The sequence below is a fragment of the Astyanax mexicanus genome, chromosome 5 (assembly GCF_023375975.1).
Source record: "Astyanax mexicanus isolate ESR-SI-001 chromosome 5, AstMex3_surface, whole genome shotgun sequence".
Lineage (NCBI taxonomy): Eukaryota > Metazoa > Chordata > Actinopteri > Characiformes > Acestrorhamphidae > Astyanax > Astyanax mexicanus.
Window position 1 is genome coordinate 15790931 of NC_064412.1, and position 20057 is coordinate 15810987.

The 20057-nt window shown below is 37.2% G+C and overlaps 1 protein-coding gene across 2 annotated transcripts in view; it reads right to left on the reverse strand.

Moving 5' to 3' along the window:
- srgap3 (SLIT-ROBO Rho GTPase activating protein 3) overlaps nucleotides 1-19809 on the reverse strand; it is a 152555-nt gene extending 132746 nt beyond the window's left edge. For both annotated transcript variants that reach the window (XM_049479080.1, XM_049479079.1), the window contains exon 1: nucleotides 19034-19809. In XM_049479080.1, the coding sequence (XP_049335037.1) occupies nucleotides 19034-19100 (67 nt within the window). In that variant the 5' untranslated portion in view covers nucleotides 19101-19809. The remainder of the gene's footprint in view (nucleotides 1-19033) is intronic.
- Between the last annotated feature and the right edge of the window lie 248 nt (nucleotides 19810-20057).

Consider the following 20057-nt stretch of genomic DNA (forward strand, 5'->3'; position numbering starts at 1 on the left):
TTGCAAAACACAGTTCTAAGAAATGTTTCCCTTGGTCACAGAAATTACAGTTCAAAGCTTTTCCCCTCTGCTCACAAACGCAAAGGCTTACTGTTAATTAAAACAGGAAGAAGAACTCACAGCCACAGCGGCTAGACTATGTGCTAATCACTGATGCCTCCAAAATGTATCACATCCCACAGCCACTCGCCATTTTTTCTGAAGGTTTTAAAAATTCCATATACTGATATTCCTGTATTGTTTGCAGGTTTAATACTAAATCTAATAAGAACTGTTGCAGGATTCATGCTGTGGTCTGAAGACTGACTCATACACTTGGCCAGAACCTCCAAAGCTAGCCTGGAGCCTTTCAGTGTGTCCGAGAACTAAAGCTGTTATGCAGTCCAACCACATGGCTGACCAAACCTGTTTACAGAACTCCTCACTGCTCCATCCACAAACACCACTTCCTCCAATTAGCAGCAATAAAGAATCTGCATGGATATCTGAAATCTCGCAAACTATTTAAAAGAATAAGAAGATTTAGTTCTATTGCTTGCATTGTGGTAATGTGAGAATATGACTTTTTATGCTCCAGAAGCTTCCTTTTTTTCAGAGTGCATCTTCCAGCTGAAACAGTGAGTAGCTATTAGCACAGCAACACGGCAGAGATAACAAATACACTTCCCAAGAAACCAAAAAAAAAAAAAACAGTAAATGGTGAAGACTACCTTTAGCCACAATCAAAAAGTACAGAAAAGCTAAAGGAATCATGTTTTAGCACATGATAAGCAGCACTTATCAAACTTGCATAGGATTACTGAGGTAAATTATGACTGGAACAGCAGTGCTGAAATAAATGAGAAGATTAGAATAGTACTGCTGAGGTAAATGTGTTGTGCTGTGTTGGTTTGTCTGCTAAAATATTTTAAATGTTTTGTGTTCAATAAATATTTTTAATATGTAGTTTTGTAACATTTCTTTTTTCATCTTTGACAAGAAAGATGGTTATTTAATGGTGAACAAGTGTCAAAATAAATGAAAACTGCAAATCTTTCATATAGATCATATTCGAGTTTCAGGTGAAAATTTCATTTTAGCACATCTCTACCCTTCACACTTTTTTTTTGCCTGAAACAGGTAATCCACACAGATAAATATCTGCGAGTGGCTGATCAAGCATATAGTAAGACAATTGCCGTGCAACAACAATATACGTGCCTAGTTTGTGTTAAAAACTGCTCTATTAATAGCAGTTATGATAACACTGATGATCAGTTTGCCATCAATGCATTTACATTCACATTATGTCATAATTAGCTTTTCTGGGTTTATTGTTGATATCAACATTATAAATAATGTTATTACTTCTAGATCACTGAGCACTATTTTATAACAAAGACAATATAACCAATCCTAGTCTAATATAAGTGATTTTTAATAAAGTGATACACATAGATAAATACATTCTATGGTGCTGTACACTGCAAAACTTTAGCAATATTAAATAATATTATATTTATACCATATAATTCGCTCCATATTTTCCTGGGTTTTTTTCTTTATTAAATGATCAACAGACAAAAGCTTTATTTTAGCTTCTTTCTTAAGAAAAGAATCCAGTATGTTTAAAAGATGGTGCATATTTGCAGAACTCTTCACTTCATCAGTCAAATCATTGTGACGGACTGTGAAAGAGGTTCTCTAAGGATTCTACAAACCCCATGAAAATGTATTAAACCATCAACTGTGACAGTTTTTGATCTAAGACTCCCCAGTGACGAGTACAGCGAAAAGGAGGAATGGTTGTAAATGCTGTAAAAGGTGGAAAATACTGTACGGCCATCTTCAGTCATCTCCTCTGAACGTTCCAGTGGAAACATATTTTAGTGGTGCCTGACAGCTGCACTATTTTGAGTACCAAAACTGAGAGTCTGACACTTGGCGGGTGCTAGGTGGTTCCTGCTGAATGGATTTCAAACTGCCAGCTGAAAAAGCCTTTGGAGACCACTGACGACACAGTCCCCGCATTTTGGCTTTCATAACTCCAAAAATCATCAAGTTGTTCCTAGAAGCGCGCATGACAGTAATTCAAAACAGAAGAGCATGGGAAGGACTTGAAGGAGATCTGTGACTGGGTTAATCCCACTGGCTTTACAGATACACTCAAATCATTTTAGGAAAAATATATATATTCGTTGAGTTATACTGAAGCATATCTGTGGTTGGTATTATTGGCTGAAATATGAATCACCTTTAGATCACAAACAGAGCAAACAGCTTAAAAGTGGGATTACACTCAGTAACTCAAGCTAGCAAAATATTTGACCAATATGTTTAAAACTGTCGAGATTCATTGTAGATGGGAAAAGGCTTGAGATAAAATGCAGAACAGCATTAGCAGAGTTGTTACTGGCATCAGGTCTCTGTCAGCACTTGACGTTAGGTATTTGGAGCCAGAGCTGAATGTCAAGTTTCTGCTTCACTGAAAATATGAGATAATTAACAGAGAAAAAGAGCTTCAGCAGTACAGCAAGAATTATACACAGTATCAGTTCTCAGCTTGGACACAATCCTCCTTCATCAGGAAGAAAACACTGCAACAACTTAATGCTATAAAAAATTATATCCAGCCCCAGTGCAATTAAGGTCATCGCTAAACGTGTCGTCACATCTTTCATCACTCTTTGGTTTGGCTTCATTTACACATCTCATCTCGTCCAAAAAAAAAATCGGAGGCTATAACTAACTGCCACTTTGCTGACTAAACCACTGGTAAAAACTGTCCTAAAAAAATACTGCTTTATTTCGAGAGCAACGATATGCAACTCAGGCTTAAAAAAGAATGCTGTTGTAAGCAAGGAAACCTGAAATAAACTCTTCATTTTATTTACAGAAGCTTCTTTCTTTGTTTCATGTGCTTTCTTATCTGTATCAGGTTAAAATGAAACTCTGTACTGCTGGACATACTTTAGATTAGGCCTCAACACAGGATGTCTAAACAGAACAGACATAGCACCTGCAGAGAAGCAGAAAAAAGTGTGAAAACAGCCCTCAGTGTAGACCTGAAAGTGTCACGTTGTTGTTCAGTGATATAACAGTGCACAGGAAAATTGTCTAGGCGAGAGTCCCTGCAGCTGATGGCTCTGGAAAGGCTGTAGCTGTATACCAGTCTGACTGTATTAGTGCCCGAGTCAGAGTTGGCCAGACCCGCTGTCTTTGTCTTGGTGTTATCGCTGATGATTAGGGTATGTATCCTCTCAGGAGCAGCAAGATATAGGGGGGACCACGAGCTGCAGCCATGGCTCAGGTTTTAAAAGGCCATCCAGCACGGGGGCATCCTGCCAAGATCCCAGCAAACCTGCTCTCCCCCACTCCCCAGCACTGCTGCAGAGAACCGAGGAGAACAATGGAGGATAAATAACGGACAAACCTAATAAAAGTCAGGCACTGAAAAAGGCAACCTCACCATGTGATCTACACCATATGGCCACGGTGCAGAGTGCAGACATGAGTAGTTTACGAGGGATTAAAATCAGGGACAAAAAAACCCAGGGCAAAGCACTTTGTTTTAGAAGATCAGGATTTATCAGTGCAAAATAAGCCTACTCTCTAAGCCGCAACATAAGTAAGATTAGCTAGGCCACTTTAAAAGACTTGGTTAAGTGAAGATTAGCACATGTATAGAGGAGATAAATACAAACTGCAGTGCTGGGCAATACTGATAAAATGATAAAATTTCCACATGATTTTACAAATATAAAAGGGTATCACAGTTACAGATTATATATAATTTCACATTTTAGGTAATGGTTAATCAACCTGTGCTATCTGGGGACTGTTGTGCTACAATACTAATAATAATAGTAGTAATAATAAGCATTTTACACTCCTCAGTGATAAAATCTTCAGATTTAATTCAGTGTCTGAATGACTGCACCACACTATGATCCATTCAGAAAAGAAGAAAATGGATCTGACGCTCTAAATCTCTGATGGATATGCACGCTCAGAAACTAAATGCAGAGTGTAGCTGAAGCATCTGCCTGGAATGGATGAAAATCAGGTCTCAGTGGAGCACCGGTGAATGAGAGAATAACCATAGTAACCCATGTAAATTTAATCCCGTCCGAACAGCCCTTATGACAGAAATACAAGCTGGACATACCCAGACCTCACCTTTAGCCTGGGGATAATAACATACTGTATGTACTAATAATGATATAACATAGAAATAAACATAAATTAGAAAAGAAAATAAATTGTTTATGGACACCTTGTCTAATGAATATGTTCATATACATTATTTTGAACCCACTGCTGACACAAACGTGCACACGCACACAGCTTGTTCTTTCCCTGCAGCAAAGTGCTGCCAATAGAATAGAACTCTCTGGAGCAGATAAACATGAAACTACTGGTATCATGTCTGATGCCAGCTGTGTAATAAAGGGGTATAAAGCCTCCCATCACTGAGCTGTGGAATACTGGATCTGTGTCCACTGGACTGGTGGCACTTTAACAGTGTTTTTGGGGAGCATTGAGGAGTTGGGGAAGAGGTGATGTGGGATCATCCTACATCCTAACAGCACTGCTCCAGAAAGTATTTTTTTAGACAGTGAAGACAGTTATTTCAATAAAGCTAGTTAAACTTATATAAAAAACATAATTTCAAAAGAACCAATTAATAATATGCTATAGTTTTGTCTTAATAATATTAATAATAATAATTTTGTCGACCAGACTCTAGAAACAAAAAACTATATCACACTATATACATTTTATTTTATATTTGTGATATTATATGGAAAAATAAAACCAACCATGAATGTCTGTACTTTCAAACTGAAAAAGGAATTAGTCCATTCACGTAATATGCCCTGAAACATCAATTAGTCACAGATACTGTGAATAATATAGACAGAAATATAAAACAATTGCCTAACAAGTATATCATAATTATTAAACTCAAAATTTTCTATTATAGGTTTATATAATAGGATATAAGTGTGATAAAAAATGTCATTTTAATAATGATACAAATACATATAATAGCATAAAAAGCATTTACACATTACTCTTTAAGAGACTTTTAATTATGAAAAATATTCAGACATTTAAAGTGAAATCTAAAATGTTTAAAATCTTAAAATCTTATAAAGACCTAATAAGCTGCATTAAAGCAGTTAGCAAATACATTTTTAGAGGTTTATAAGTATAGACTTCTGTAGGTATAGTTTTTCTGTGGCTTTAAAATGTTTCATATCGACATCAGAATAAAATCTTATCGACTGAATGTATCTTGTCGCTAAATATATTTATATTTATATATCTATATATTTATATATCTTTTCGTCGTATATATATATATATATATATATATATATATATATACACACAACAATATATATATATATATATATATATATATATATATATATATATATATATATATATATATATATATATATATATAGTTCAACCCTAGCTCTTACCAACATGCAAAATGTTGTGGCCAATATTGTAATATTTATTGTAAAATTGAGTCAAAATTGACCGTATCTACCGTAATTAAATCATATTGACCAATAGGGATGGGAATTGATAAGATTTTTCCGATTCCGATTCCCTTATCGATTCTGTGAAACGATTCGATTCCTTATCGATTCTCTTATCGATTCCAATTTGGGGAAATAAGGAGAGCAAACAGTTTCATAAGCACCAACTTTGTTTACTTAAATATCATACGACCTTACAAACTCAACAACAAGGTCAACATGTCCACAACAATGTGCAACTGGCAATATGGAAATGTAGCAAATACTCTCTAATAATGTTGTGTGCGCAGATGTTTGTGCATATTTGATGTATTCCCTCCCGGCGATGTTATAAAAAATTTACAATGGTTGCAAAACGCCCTGTTGCCATCCTTGTGTAGCGTGAAATGAAGCCAAACTTTCGAGCGGTTTAACCTAGTGGACGCCATTGAAAAGACGTGCTTACTGAATCATGCGTAACTTGCGTAACATGCGTAACTTGCGTAATATGCGTAACTTGCGTAATATGCGTAACTTGCGTAATATGCGTAATATGCGTAACTTGCGTAATATGCGTAACTTGCGTAATATGCGTAACTTGCGTAATATGCGTAACTTGCGTGATCGTGCTGTCTGGAATCGATAAGAGAATCATTAAGCAAGGTGCCAAACGATTCCGTGGAAACGAAACACACGGAATCGATTCTCAACAGGAATCGATTCTCGATTCCCAAGCCTATTGACCAACTTAGGCAATATATTGTGATATAATAATTTTTGTCCAAATCGTTTAAGCCTAGTCAAGCCCTTTTTTAAAACCACTATTATCACAAGACAACACCACCAGTATAGCAGTCTACACAATAAATTGCCCAGCACTAACTGTCCGACATGAACTCACAGTCCAAAATAACTGAAAGCCCTCCTTTAAATACATTACGGCAAAAACAAACTGGCACTATTGAAACTGGCAAAAAAGGAGCCTGGGAGTCCGTCCTTGCTCTAAAATTTAGCAGTAGGGAGCCAGCGGTCCTCACGGCCAAAGTCTGACCCATTACATAATGCACCCCTTTCACTGTCTCGGACTATGACAAGGCTGAAAAGGAGAGAACAGGCGAGCAGGAAGCAGCTCTCTCCAAGCATGCCGCTGTTCTGCGTGAGAGGAAAGACTAAAACCAGTCCAATTCTAAAGGCCCCGCTCCTTCTCCACTTGGAGCCTCTCTATTTAAATGCAAATAAAGCTGTGTAGCAGCTGAACAGCTTTGGACAGAGGTGAGGCACGCAGCCTCCCTCTCCTCCGGGGGGCCGGGGGTCTGGCACTCGTCCGCTGGGTCCTTAAACCAGCTGATCAGGATTCCATCCCTTCTTCCCTGATGCACCACACTGCTCGGCTGTACAACCCCCTCCATAAAGTAATATGCTCCACAGAGCCGAGGCTCTGTGTGCACTTTTAATGTCATGCTGCAGTGGGAGTTGAGCTGGTGCAAAGGTTGAGCTGCACTGGCGGCTGGGGCAGGTTGCTTGAACTGTGGTGATGACGGTCTACTTTACATTCATATTAAATGGCAAGAGTTGAGGGCCATCTGTGAATCATCATGAAGCTTAACTCTGAGCAGCACTTAGCATCCTTGGATGCACTGGATGTATCGTGTGTAAATGGAAGGACCTGGTGTGTGTGTGGGGGAATCACTGCTGGGGGAATCACTGCTGGCCAGATGCACACTGCCACATAAACCAGTCATTCACATTCCTGCACCGTGATGTACGGTCAGCCAGGGCCTGGCAGCCAACTTAGCCAAAGTACGGTAGGTACAGTGAGTCGCTGGACACATCTGAAGAAAAAAAATGACACTAACAAGTAGGCAAAATTAAATGATGCACAAACGTTTACACAGATGAGCTTACACTTAATATAAGACATCATTGTTAAGTATGAGTTCGATACAATGCAGTGACACTTGCACGGTGGTGGTGTGTTAGTGTGTTAGTGTGTGTTATGCTAGTATACGAGAATCAGACACAGCAGAGCTGCTGGAGTTTTTAAACCCCTCAACACATTAGCGTCACTGCTGGACTGAGAAGAGTCCATAAGTCAAAAACACTCAGCCAACAGCGTCCGATGGACAGTATCCAATAGGCATTGATGAAGGACTAGAGGATGACCAACAGCAACATATGAGGTTCTGTCTCTGACCTTACATCTACAAAGTGGACCAGCTGGGTAGAAAAGGCTAATAAAGTGGACAGGAGCCCATTGTTTAAAAACTTCAGCAGCACTGCTGTATCCATGATCATGATGTTTGTGCCATGTGGGTTCAGCACATATTCACACATTCCATAATACCCTCTTTTATACCCTACTAAGAACAGATAACACTGCTAGGTGCACAGATTGAAATTCTAGGCACTTACTGATTAAAATTATTAATGTTCAAAAACTACATCAGAGACTACATCTATAATGTCTGATTAGATGGGATACATACTGTACATGTATATCTTCTAAAAAAAAATCTAAATAAAAAAAGAACACTATGTTTTTTTTACATTGCGCTATTAGCTTAGCACCATGCAGGGAAAGTAACATGGTGGTGATACGTATGTTAGTGTGTGTTGCTCTGGTATGAGGGGCTCAGACACAGAAGTGCTGCTGGAGCTTTTAAACCCCTCAGTGTCAATGCTAGACTGAGAATAGCCAACAGCAGCGAAATGTAGAAGAACATACAAGTAAAATCCAAGGCGTTAAATTTGTGCACAATTATTTCAGGCCAAATAAAACCAAGAAAGACACATTTCCGTCCACCAGACGTTGTAGTTTCAATTAGATATGTGAATTAGGGAAGACTTAAGAGTGTTTTATAGTAATCTTAGCTAATGATGTTCTGTCAGATACTAAACTGTCAGAAAAGTCCACATAAAACATGCTTCTACACACTCATCCTCTTTAATCAGGTATTTCTGCAACTGTTTTAGAGAAACTCAGCAAGAAGTAGCAAATCTGGATAGACAGGACATCTCACTATCTCACAGAGAATCTGCAGATTGTGAGATGACACTACAAACAGATAAATATATCTTAATTAATGCAGTTTTGTATATAAAAAAAATAAATCTGCCATAAATCTTTTTCTTTCTTTTACAAACCTCCCAAAAGCTTGGGGCAACAAAAACTAATGATGTGCCTTTATGGAAATGTAATAATGATGTGTCACGATAATGATCCTTGCACCAATTATGGTCCTTATCACCTTGCACCGCATCACCTAATCTCCATGTGAATAGCAGAGCTGCAAACATCTCATCATTTAGACACACATGATATGATCTAACCCACTGCTGACTCCTGAATAAGCAAAACCAGCAAAACAGACATAACTCCAAGTATGACAGCAGCCGTATAAAGCTGCATCTCTTCATCAGCTGCACAGATTCTACAACTAGTGCTTAAAACCAACATATTACAGGGACAAATTCCCCTGTGGGGGTGATGAGCAAAGCTTCATGTGTGTAAAACAGCTGAGACTGAATTAGCATTGAATTCCTATTAACACAGCACTCCTTTATTCCTCCCCGTCTCGCGTGGAACGCCGCTTAATTAAACAGGAGCTGGGCACCAATGGCAAGCACAGATGCAAACTGCATAATTAATAACGTTCATCTGCACAACAAGCCATCCAAGTTGCCTGACAGGCTGAGGATAAATGGCACCACCAGAGCCAGGCCTGCAACCAAAGTCACATCATCACAATCATCCAGACCATTAGAGGTCATCACTCAGAGGGTACTGAGGACAAGAAGAACAATGGTTACTCAGACAAACATAAGATTCAGTAGACAAGGAGACATTTTTTGTGATGTCATGAAGGCCAACTCATTTCCATATATCTGCCAGCAAGTCAGCCTCCAACAGTTTATTTGCACCCACTTACATTAAGTGAGATAAAACTGTGGAGTTAAACTTAAAAACTGTTAATTGGGGAGAGTGAGGTACACTGGAGTTACATACATTAAATTAGGGTTGTCACGATACCAACATTTTGACTTCAATACCAATACCAAGTGTAGTATCGTGATTCTCAATACTAAAACTCACTTTTGTTGCCAGTAGTTTAGACATTCATGGCTTTGTGTGGAGTTATTTTAAGGGCACAGCAAATGTACACCATTATACAAGCTGTCTACTTTACACTGACTACTTTACATTGTTTTAAAATGTCATATCATCTTTAGTGTTGTCGCATGAAAAGATATCATGAAATATTTACAAAAATGTGAGGGTGTATTCATGTTTGTAAGATACTGTAAAAACATACATGCTGTCTGTCTCATTATTCCACCAATCCATATATCGGCTCAACAGTCAGATCATTAATCACATTACTGATTTTTAAAAGATCAAATATACTAGTGCCTTATAAAAAATACAATATTCTTGAAAATATATATTTTATTTCAGTAATTTAGTTCAAAATGTGAAACTGAATATATTATACAGATGTGTTGCAAACAAAGTGATCTTTTTTATGTTTATTTCTTTTATTGTTGATAAAAGACCGAAAAATCAGTGTGTTAGAAAATATGAATATTATTTAAGACCAATTGGTACTTTTATCAGTGTGGGCAGTGCTAGAAAATGAAATCTGCATCTCTATAAAAGTTGTCAGCAGAGTGAAACATGAAGTGCTGTAAAAGCTCCTGGTCGAAGCTGCACTGATTTTGAATGTGATAGAACACAGTGGACCAACACCAGCAGATGACATGCCTCTCCAAACCATCACTGATCATCAGTAAATTCTGAATATCATTTGGAAATCAAGTGATCAGAGTCTGGAGGAAGAGTGGAAAGACACACAGTTCAAGCTGCTTGAGGTCTAGTGTGAAGTTTCCACAATCAGCGATGGTTTGGAGACACATGTCATCCGCTGGTGTTGATCCACTGTGTTCTATCAAGTCCAAAATCAGTGCAGTGTTTTCCCACAAAATCTTACAGCACTTCATGCTTCCCTCTGCTGACTTTCTCAATGTTTTGGGCATTTGCACAGCCCTAAAATGAACTCTTAAGACATGTATGTATTCAAGGAATGTTTCAGGATAGACCATATAGGGGAGCCAACCAAACGAGATTCCATTAGTTTTAAAGGCACAGTAACTAAAACAGACAGTTTAATAACAAAAAATTGAAAAGGATGAGAAACTATAACATAGACAGCGGTGGAAAAAGTACTGAAAATTGTAATTAAGTAAAAGTACTTTTACTTTGCTAAAATTCTACTCAAGTAAAAGTAAAAGTACCCATCTAGAAATCTACTCGAGTAAAAGTAATAAAGTACTCAATTTAAAATGTACTTTGAGTAAAAGTTACATAGTTACTTTTATTTATTTATAAAATTAAATAATTTGGACCTTTCAGGCAGTATTTGTTAAGTAAAGTGGCATAGGTTTCTATGATCCATTTTTTTCTTTACTGTTAAAAATGTAAGGTCATATAGGTGACTATAAACCGTATTTATATAGTTTTACAGTTCATTAGAATTTTTTCAACTTGCAATTGCTATGCTTTAACTGCTATTTACATATTGTTTTAACATCCAAGCAGACTGTTTAATGTTCCCAATAAAAAACTTATTATAAGGAGTTATCATGAAAAACATGAAAACATACAAAAAGAATGTTGGTAGGCGCCTGCGCAGTGCTGTAAAGAAGCACATATCGATGGGTAGCATAACCCGAGCCGCGCACACAGACCCCAGGCTATACAGCTGATTCACACAGAGTCTCTCCCACTAACCGTAATATGAAGAAGTTCAGCTGCGCTACCATGGAGAACAAAACTAAATTTTTTTTATTCAGACAATTTGTTCTTTTTTCCCAGCAATTTATTTATACTCAGTAACAGGGAGTTTTCCAAAGTAGTGAAGTAAATTGCTTGTGTCAAAATGAACTTGAGTAAATGTAAAATTACCTAATTTAGAAACTACTTTAACAATTTCAAAATACTTATAAAATCTACTAAATTACAGTAACGTGAGTAAATGTAATTAGTTACCTTCCACCTCTGAACACAGACCACTGGGAAGATGTATACTGTATAATGTACACTTAGTAATGCTCCTTATTACCATCCTCTCTACTGATTTTACTCTCTCTACTTGCCCTATCAGAGTGCAGTGTGGAGACAGAATGGTCCTCGCAGATTCCTACAGCATTTCCATATGCATTTTTACTGCTATAGAAGCGTAAATCTAAACACTGTCTTTACACTTCCGGTGGCTCTTCACTCTCTGGGTCTTTCAATCTTCTTCTTTCTATAATTTATTTCTGTGGTTTACATTATTCACAACATTTTGAAAGAGCTCAGCTTCTGCAAGCATGCTTCACAGCTTCCTACTCCTACATTATGTAAGCAGTGTTAAGATGGTTATCAGTGCTGGTGACAGTTCCTGGTGTAGTCTGACCTGTGAAAGCAGTCCCAGCTTCTGGATTAGCTGAACTAGTTGGGTCAATGCAGTGGAGTGAGTCTCCAAATCAGGTTTTATGTCCTTAGGTTACGAATTCACACTAGAAATATGTTTATTACAAAATCTATCTGCATATCTGCTGTGATTTCTGCAGTGGTCAGAATCACTACTGTCCAGAGGACTGTGACCAGGTACACCAATAGAGACTACCATCATTTATTCTTTAACATACAATGAGTCACTTTTACATCACGGTATGTATATATGTAAAATTTAATTTACATCTGTGTTGAATGCAAGTTAATGCATGTTGTAAATACCCTCCTATTGCAATGTCAAGGACAAAACATGAGCAGGACAAAAATGTTCAATAGAAGGCAATGTAAAATATTAGTCTTGAAACATTTTTATTGGTCTACTCATCATGACATTTTGCATTTTGACATTTTTTCACTGCCAGCTTCAAATTATGTTAAAAAAATATTAATAAAAATGGGCACTATATTTCTATAATATACTGTGTATGTTTATTATATACATTTAAACATTTACAGCCTTAAAATAATATCACAATATTTCAGGTTATTTTTGCATGACAAACGTGACAAAACCCAGAGATATTTTTGTCATTTCAATTAGTCGATATAAATGTTCATTATTTAAATTTGTCGACTACAAATTTCATTGTTGACTCATCCTTAATTTGTACAAATTGCTTGGGACAGAAGCACAAGGGTAGATGGGTAAATCTTTCACACAGGTTACATATTTAATCACTAAATATTAGTACTTTCCATGTTTAAACAACATCCAGACATTAAAATGCCTTTCAAATCTCATGTTCAGCTGTTCAGCTATCGTTTTTAGAGATGAAAGACATGGCAGAAATAATCGCTGACTAAACGATTAATCGAAAAAATAAATCAGATTAGTCGACTTTCAAAATAATCATTAATTGCTGCCCGAAATTTCAAGAATATACTGCCACAACAAAATAAATGTTAACCCTCCTATTACCTTTGGGGTCAATTTGACCCCATTCAATGTTTCAAGCTTTGGAAAAAATGGTTGACATTAGTTTTGTGATTCATATTTATCATCTTCTCTTATTTTGATGAAGACAATAAGTAAAAAATAAAATGTTTCAAATATATCAACTTCAATGTCTGTTTAATTAGGCTGTTTTATTGGTGTAAAACATAAGAAATCTCAATATTTTACACATATTTGTGTGATAATAAAGGTAAGTTCACTATAACATTCAGTTTTAGAATCTTTCTCTAAATGTCCCTTCACTCTAATCCTTGACTTAACAGCAAAAAGCTTGTAATACGTATATAATACTAATAAAACACTTATAATAACACCAGCACCACTGATAATTTGTCAAATAAACAAACAACCTGGTGAGTAAAATTTGCTAACATGTTTAATTATTTGGAATTCTAATCATTTTTTGGAGGTTTAAATTGTTGGGATCATATTCACCCAGAGAATAAAGGGTGTTAATAAATTGGAGGATAGTAGGAGGGTTAATGTAATATTATTATCATTTAATTTAGTATGAATATGTTTCATTCATTCATTAGAAAAGAAACAAAAAATCTGTAAATGTTGATAATCTACTTTCTGAATAGCATTGCAAGGGTGCAACATGTTAAACATATTTATATTTACAAATACTGACACCCACTGTATATTTATAGGGCTTGGTGGCAGAATGTGCTGTGTCTTTAACTTTGCTCTGTACAGCTATGGTGTGCTGATTTAAAAGTGTATGGTCCGTGTCAGACTGGTTATGTGGATTAGAAACTTCAAAAGGGGCTTGACTACCTCACTGAACTCGAGCTAGAGTCCAGGCGTCACGGCCAAAAGCAGGCCAAAGTGTTCACAGTTCACTGCTGCATAAGCTGTTTCCCCCACTAACAACAATTACTGTCTGTGTTCATGTATTGCCATTACAGACCACTGCACTTGAGCACCTTACATACTGCAGAAACAGAACAGAGGAAAACAGTCAATGCTCAAACACAAAATCTTATACAGTGCTGGGCAATACGTCTAAAAACTCATATCTCAATATGTTTCAGAAAACAGCAACACAATATACGATATGATATATGATGAAACCATAACAAAGTATAATGTTAAAGTATCCATATTTATAAGTACGGATTTTACTGGCTTAGTAAACTGCCCTGGATATTGTTGTTTTAGATTAAATAAAGTAGTTATGCTGATCCTTTATTTACAATGTCTTTATGGCAACACTGAACTGAACTGAAACCATCCATGTATAATGTTTTTTGGAAATAAATCACATTCAGATGGGAACCTACAAAGAATCAGCAAAATTCTTGAATTTCAAGGCAATTCATTTTTTTTGCTCTGATAAGAATCTTTACTAGGCATTGTAACTGTTAGAAATAGTGACCTTAATCAGACTTCCTTAGAATTTTCACCTTATTTTAAGTAATCTGAACTCTCAAATAATCACAGAAAACAGAAAAAGAAAAAGAAAAGTTTATATTTTGTCCATTGGATATTTTTGCCACTGTTTTTTTTTTTTTGCAGTGTGTATATTGACCATCATTTCATATCATTAGTGTGATTGACTTCTGTGATTCTAAATTGGCATGTCAACAGAAAACACTTATTCGTTCAGCTCTATAACAGCAGCAGGGTTAATTCCTATTGTAATGTAGGCTGGTCTGCACTATGAATCATGACATGCATACAGTCCTAGCCTGTCTGTCCCAAGGGGAAAGATCCTTTTACACATGTAAATGTACACATGTTACCTGTACCTGGAGTAATACATGGAGAGCTTCGGTTACAGTGCATTACCGGCTAATAATGGCACTCATATAACACCTCTCAGCCAATCACATTGCAGGGTCGGAACTAACTGTGGTATAATTCATCAGACAGAAAGTAATTTTCATTGTGTACAAGAAAAGGTAGGCAATATGATGATTTTCACATAATAATATGCTTTTCTGTGTGTATTATGGACATAGTCAGTACTTGTAGTGCACTGATAAACTGCAACTGAGGAGCATAATTAATCATGGGTAATTAGATATAAGGCAGTGTGGGGAAATGCATGCTTAAGCATCAATTCGAGACACTTTGGAGACATTGTAGAACACTTTTTTTGAAATCACTAATTGAGTTACCTTACATAATGACATAATGTAATGGTAATTTATGCCATGTTAGGCTATGTTACATGCATCACCAGGATGAAAACATTTGCAGGGTAACAGTTCAGTTAAATGATTGCTGATTTAACAAGACATCTATTGCAAAAGTTTAAGAGCCCTTAGTTATTATTGCAAAGGCACCAATTCTTTTGACAGGGTCTCAGACCTCCAATAGCAAATCAGTGCGGAGACATTGGATGTCACATGCTCTAATTAAAGACTGTAAGCTGAATTGAATTTCCAAGCCTTAATCATTCCCTGACTCTTCAAACCTTGTACCAGCACTTGACAACATTTGATCCTTGCAACAACTGTCTAAAGACCTGAAAATGGATGCAATCATTGCCCACAAAGCAGGGGAAGTTTGCTATTGATGGTGCACAGTTCCAATGTGCAATACTGCTTAAAAAGATATAGGCTAATCATCATGGAGGAGCAGTAGCTAAAATTCTATATTCTAAAACTGAACTGTATTTAAATTATGCTACACAACATCTGGAGCCAGATAAGCTTAAAATAAGACAGGGTTGGATAGCATTGTTAGTAGAAAAACTACATCTGGGCAGTTTTTGCCTTATACGTGGATATTAGAGAACAATTTAAAATACTAAATAAAAGTATTGCCTATCCAATGTTGATTTATTTAGGGATATTCCAGTTACAATTACCAGTTTTGTTTAGGTATGAAAAGATATTTTCAGATAACTAATGTAATAGAATGAGGAACCCTCAACCTACCTTTAATATAAATATTAGTTAGTACTCAACCCTTAAATCTTAACCCTTGGTGTTCAAGGGCATTTTCTCATATTTCCTCTTAAATATCATCCTAAATTTGCACCTTAAAAGACCTATGCTAAATGATTCAACAACTGTTTGAATCATAGTTCTTCTCATTATCGTCTTAAATCTGTTCATAAAACCAAACGGAGAGCGAGTGTGGCATGTCGGCACATCTAGGAGCTGGGATGTAGATCAATCTCGAGTTTATATGAATCCATATTGGATCATTTCAATGCAGCTCGACTTAAAAGCGAAAAATCGATTTTTAACCCACCCCTAATAAACAGCATAAATAATTTACACTATTAATGTGTTTCTGGGACCATCTCTGCAAAACCAAATATATTCATTCTAAAAACACCTGTCTGGTAGGTCTTCCTGGAAGTTGGTTGGGAGCTGGTTAACTGATCTACAGTAGCACTGCTAATGTTGCTGAAATAAGAGCTACTGCAAACTCCTTTCCTCTCATTCACACATCAGTAAACCAAAAAAAAACACAGAATTAGAACTGAAGTGAGCTGGACAACTAAAAAATTAATCCATTCTAAAAGGACACTGCATTAAAAAACACATGTAATAAAAGTACTTTTCAGCATGCTCAGTTCAACTACACATTCTTACCAGAGAGATCTCAAAATGCTCAATGCCTAGGATTTTTAAAAATGCATATCCTCATTGCACAGATTATTATCAATTCACATTCAGATTCAGAAAACAACTGTAGAATACTGTGCATCCTGAACATGTATTTAAATGTTGGGATATTCCATTTATGCCATATGGCCCACCCACCACAATGTCAAAGTATTTAAATTATACATATACTAATCAGCTAGAACAGAGGCCAGTAACTACAGTAACAGCTCTATGAAGCCATACTGCCTTACTGGTGAAAACACCCACAAGCCAGTGGTCACTAATCTACCTAATCCAATGCTTTCTTACTGCTCTGTTTTATAATATTGTTTCTTTTTCCTTTCACTGTCTGAAGACACACAACCGACCTTATTTAACGAAAAAACTGTAACAGTAAGGAAGGTGATTATATTTTTGATAATTGGAAGCACTTCAGAGAATTATAGCTTTTTAGCTGAATTCTGTATTTTGATTAAATAGCAGGAAGGATAATTTAGACTTGTCTAAATCTTTCTCATCTCTATAAACGCTTGGTACATTGACACCACCCTCCAACCTCCCTCCTTCCCTCCCTCCCTCCACAACCCAATAGCCCATATCCACCCTGCACTAGCACTAACAGGCTGTGCCAGACATTTGATCAAGTAAAGGTCTCTCTCTCAAAACGTGCACAAAGGGAAGAATTAGTTAACGGAGCTGGTTGCCCTCAAGTTCCACCCATCTGTGTGTAAGGAGCATGGCACTGGTGTATGTAGAGGACTCCATTCTACCCAGCAACAAAGCAAGCTGTAGCTTCCAGGTCGGATGGAGTTCAGATCTGTGCACTAGCCATCACAGAAAAAATACACAGAGACAAAAGTGAGGGCAGCAAGCCTGGAGCCTGTGCAAGAACCCCCCTCTTCTCTTACTGCTACTGGACTGTTTATACCTCTACCCCTCAAATAACTTTGGGCTGTGGCTCCATTAGAAACCTCTACCTTAGATCAGATTGCATTGCACTTACTTACTTGTCTTACTGAAATATGCACTGCATGTAGGGCTGCAATGGTTAGTTGACTTCAACTTTTAGCAATGACTAATCGAGTAAACAATAAACAGTAAAAGAGCATTTAAAATCAACATTTTATTTTTTCTATAATATTTAAAAGTGATGGAAAAGTGCAGCCGGTTTCTTTTTTTTTTTTTTTGCTCACATGGTAATTCAAATAATTCAATCAGAACAAAAGATCAGGGAAAAGCTGTAACCAGTACAATGTATATACGTTATAATCTCTTATACATAGCCTTATAACATTTAGATTTCTGCTGCATGCATTACTGTTACAAAATACATCTGAATAAGTTTTCAACGTGGGGTGTGCCATATCGTATCATACCCAATAATATCGCCAACATTTTTTGAATATTGTGAACGATATTATATCCTGAAATATATTTAGAATTATCACATCGGGGTACTACTTTCTTGCTGTTTTTAGCAAAAGAAAAATTCACACACTGTTCTCATTTCCTATTATATTTCTCCTAAAGACAGATTATATCTCTCCAGTCTGATTCATTGTACTTTAATTCTGGATATATGCAGATATTTGGAGTGCATTATTTTAGGATCATGACATTCTGAATCGTCGACTCGTTCTGTTACAAATATGATAAAATTCTTGTATTTTTATTAATATCTCAGTTAGGGGTGTGTTGTATCCTATTGTATGCAATAATACAATTTGATTTTCTTTTTTTTTGTTGCAGTTGTGTATACTTGAAGTATTTTAGTTTAGTCATAGTCATATCGCCAAGAGTATTGTTATCACAAAAATACCATACAATATTGTGATGTTATTTTGGGGCCATATCGCCCAGCTCTACATTCAACCTTTAGTCTCATTAACTATATTTACTTTCCAACTTGTTATGTTGTGTTATGTTCTGTTATGTTATGTTAAGTCAGAGGACAACTGGACAGCAGAGTGACATTCAGGTGTGTGGACTCCACAGAAAGCAGAGATATAGAGCATGATGTGAAGAATAGTCGTTGATTAATCGACTAATCTAGTGGGAAAAATCGACGGATTAGTCGACTAGCAGAGTAGAATCATTAGTTGCAGCCCTATTATTACACACAGTGTGAATACAGTGTAAACAGTGTGTATCCGTTTGATTGAAGAGGGTCACTGGCAGGGTGAGGTGAGGCGGTACCCACTCTGTGTTCTCAACGCAGACAGACAGAAAGACAGACCAGCACCACATCAAGGCTACAGCTAAAGGAGCACAACAGGGCTGCATTTATCCCACTGCTGTGTGGACTTTGCTATTGTGTGAACTGTGCAGCAGCCTTAATCAACATGTTCAACACGTCTGTCTTGTGATGTTAAAATGTAACATGATCATAGAAAAAAAAACTTCAGATTTATGTCATTAAACGAAAGATACATACCTTTGACTTGCGTTTCATACTCTCCAATTATCTCCTTGTCCTTCTTGTATTTCGTTTGAGACGACATTTTTTTCCCTGAGGTAACACTATCGTTTAACTCACAAACGTGGAAACGTGGAAACGTAGAAATCCAGTGAGGTGTCGACCCTCCACAGAGAGCTCCTGTGGCCACAGCAAGCAGCGCCCTGTTTCTGCTGCTGTTGTTTTTTGTTTGTTTGTTTGTTTTTATTTCTCTCTTTCTTCTTTTCTTGTTTTATTTCACTATAGTTCTGAAAAAGGAGGAAATGTTCCTGCTGCTGTCACACAGAGCACTGCTCTCTCTAATTCTATCTTTCTTCAACCCAAGAAAGAGACCACCACCAACCCAGCCAGAGCTCTAATACTAGAACCACTTCTAAGACATTACAAACACACACACTCATACACACATGCACACACCTGCTTTACCAGCCCTGTCTATAGGATATAGTCCCTCTCTCTAGGCTACTACTGCTCTGCTGCTGCTGCTGCTGCTACACACTGGGGGCTCCTCCTAGTCCTCCTTGCCATGCATGCAGACAGACAGACTGACTGACTGAAGAAAAGCGAGCAGCTCCTCCGTTCATAAAAAGGTGAGTCTGCAGTGTGGACGGTAGCGCCTCGTGTGCGCACCCATGCCGTTTAAAGTGTCGCAGTGGGCACGGCTGCAGAGTCCCGAGCGCATTTCAGAGCCCCGGTGCGCGTGAATCAGCCCCGCCGCTCTACAGCGAAAATCTCAGCAGCCAAAAACCCGAAGAATGGAGTAACGCCAGGCAGCGACGCCCGCGGCCACGCCCACCACAGAGTCCCCGCCCTCCTACGAGCCAATCCGCACCGTTCTTGCGTCTGTTTATCGTTCATTGGCTACGTCAGCCGTTCGTCTTCCGACTAGCAGCCAATAGTCTTTCGAGCTATTCAGCGCCCTTCAGCGATTGTTTTTACTTATTTTTCTTCTTTGCGTTGATATGAAAGAGATCGCATCAACATCAACATCAATGAAGCCAAA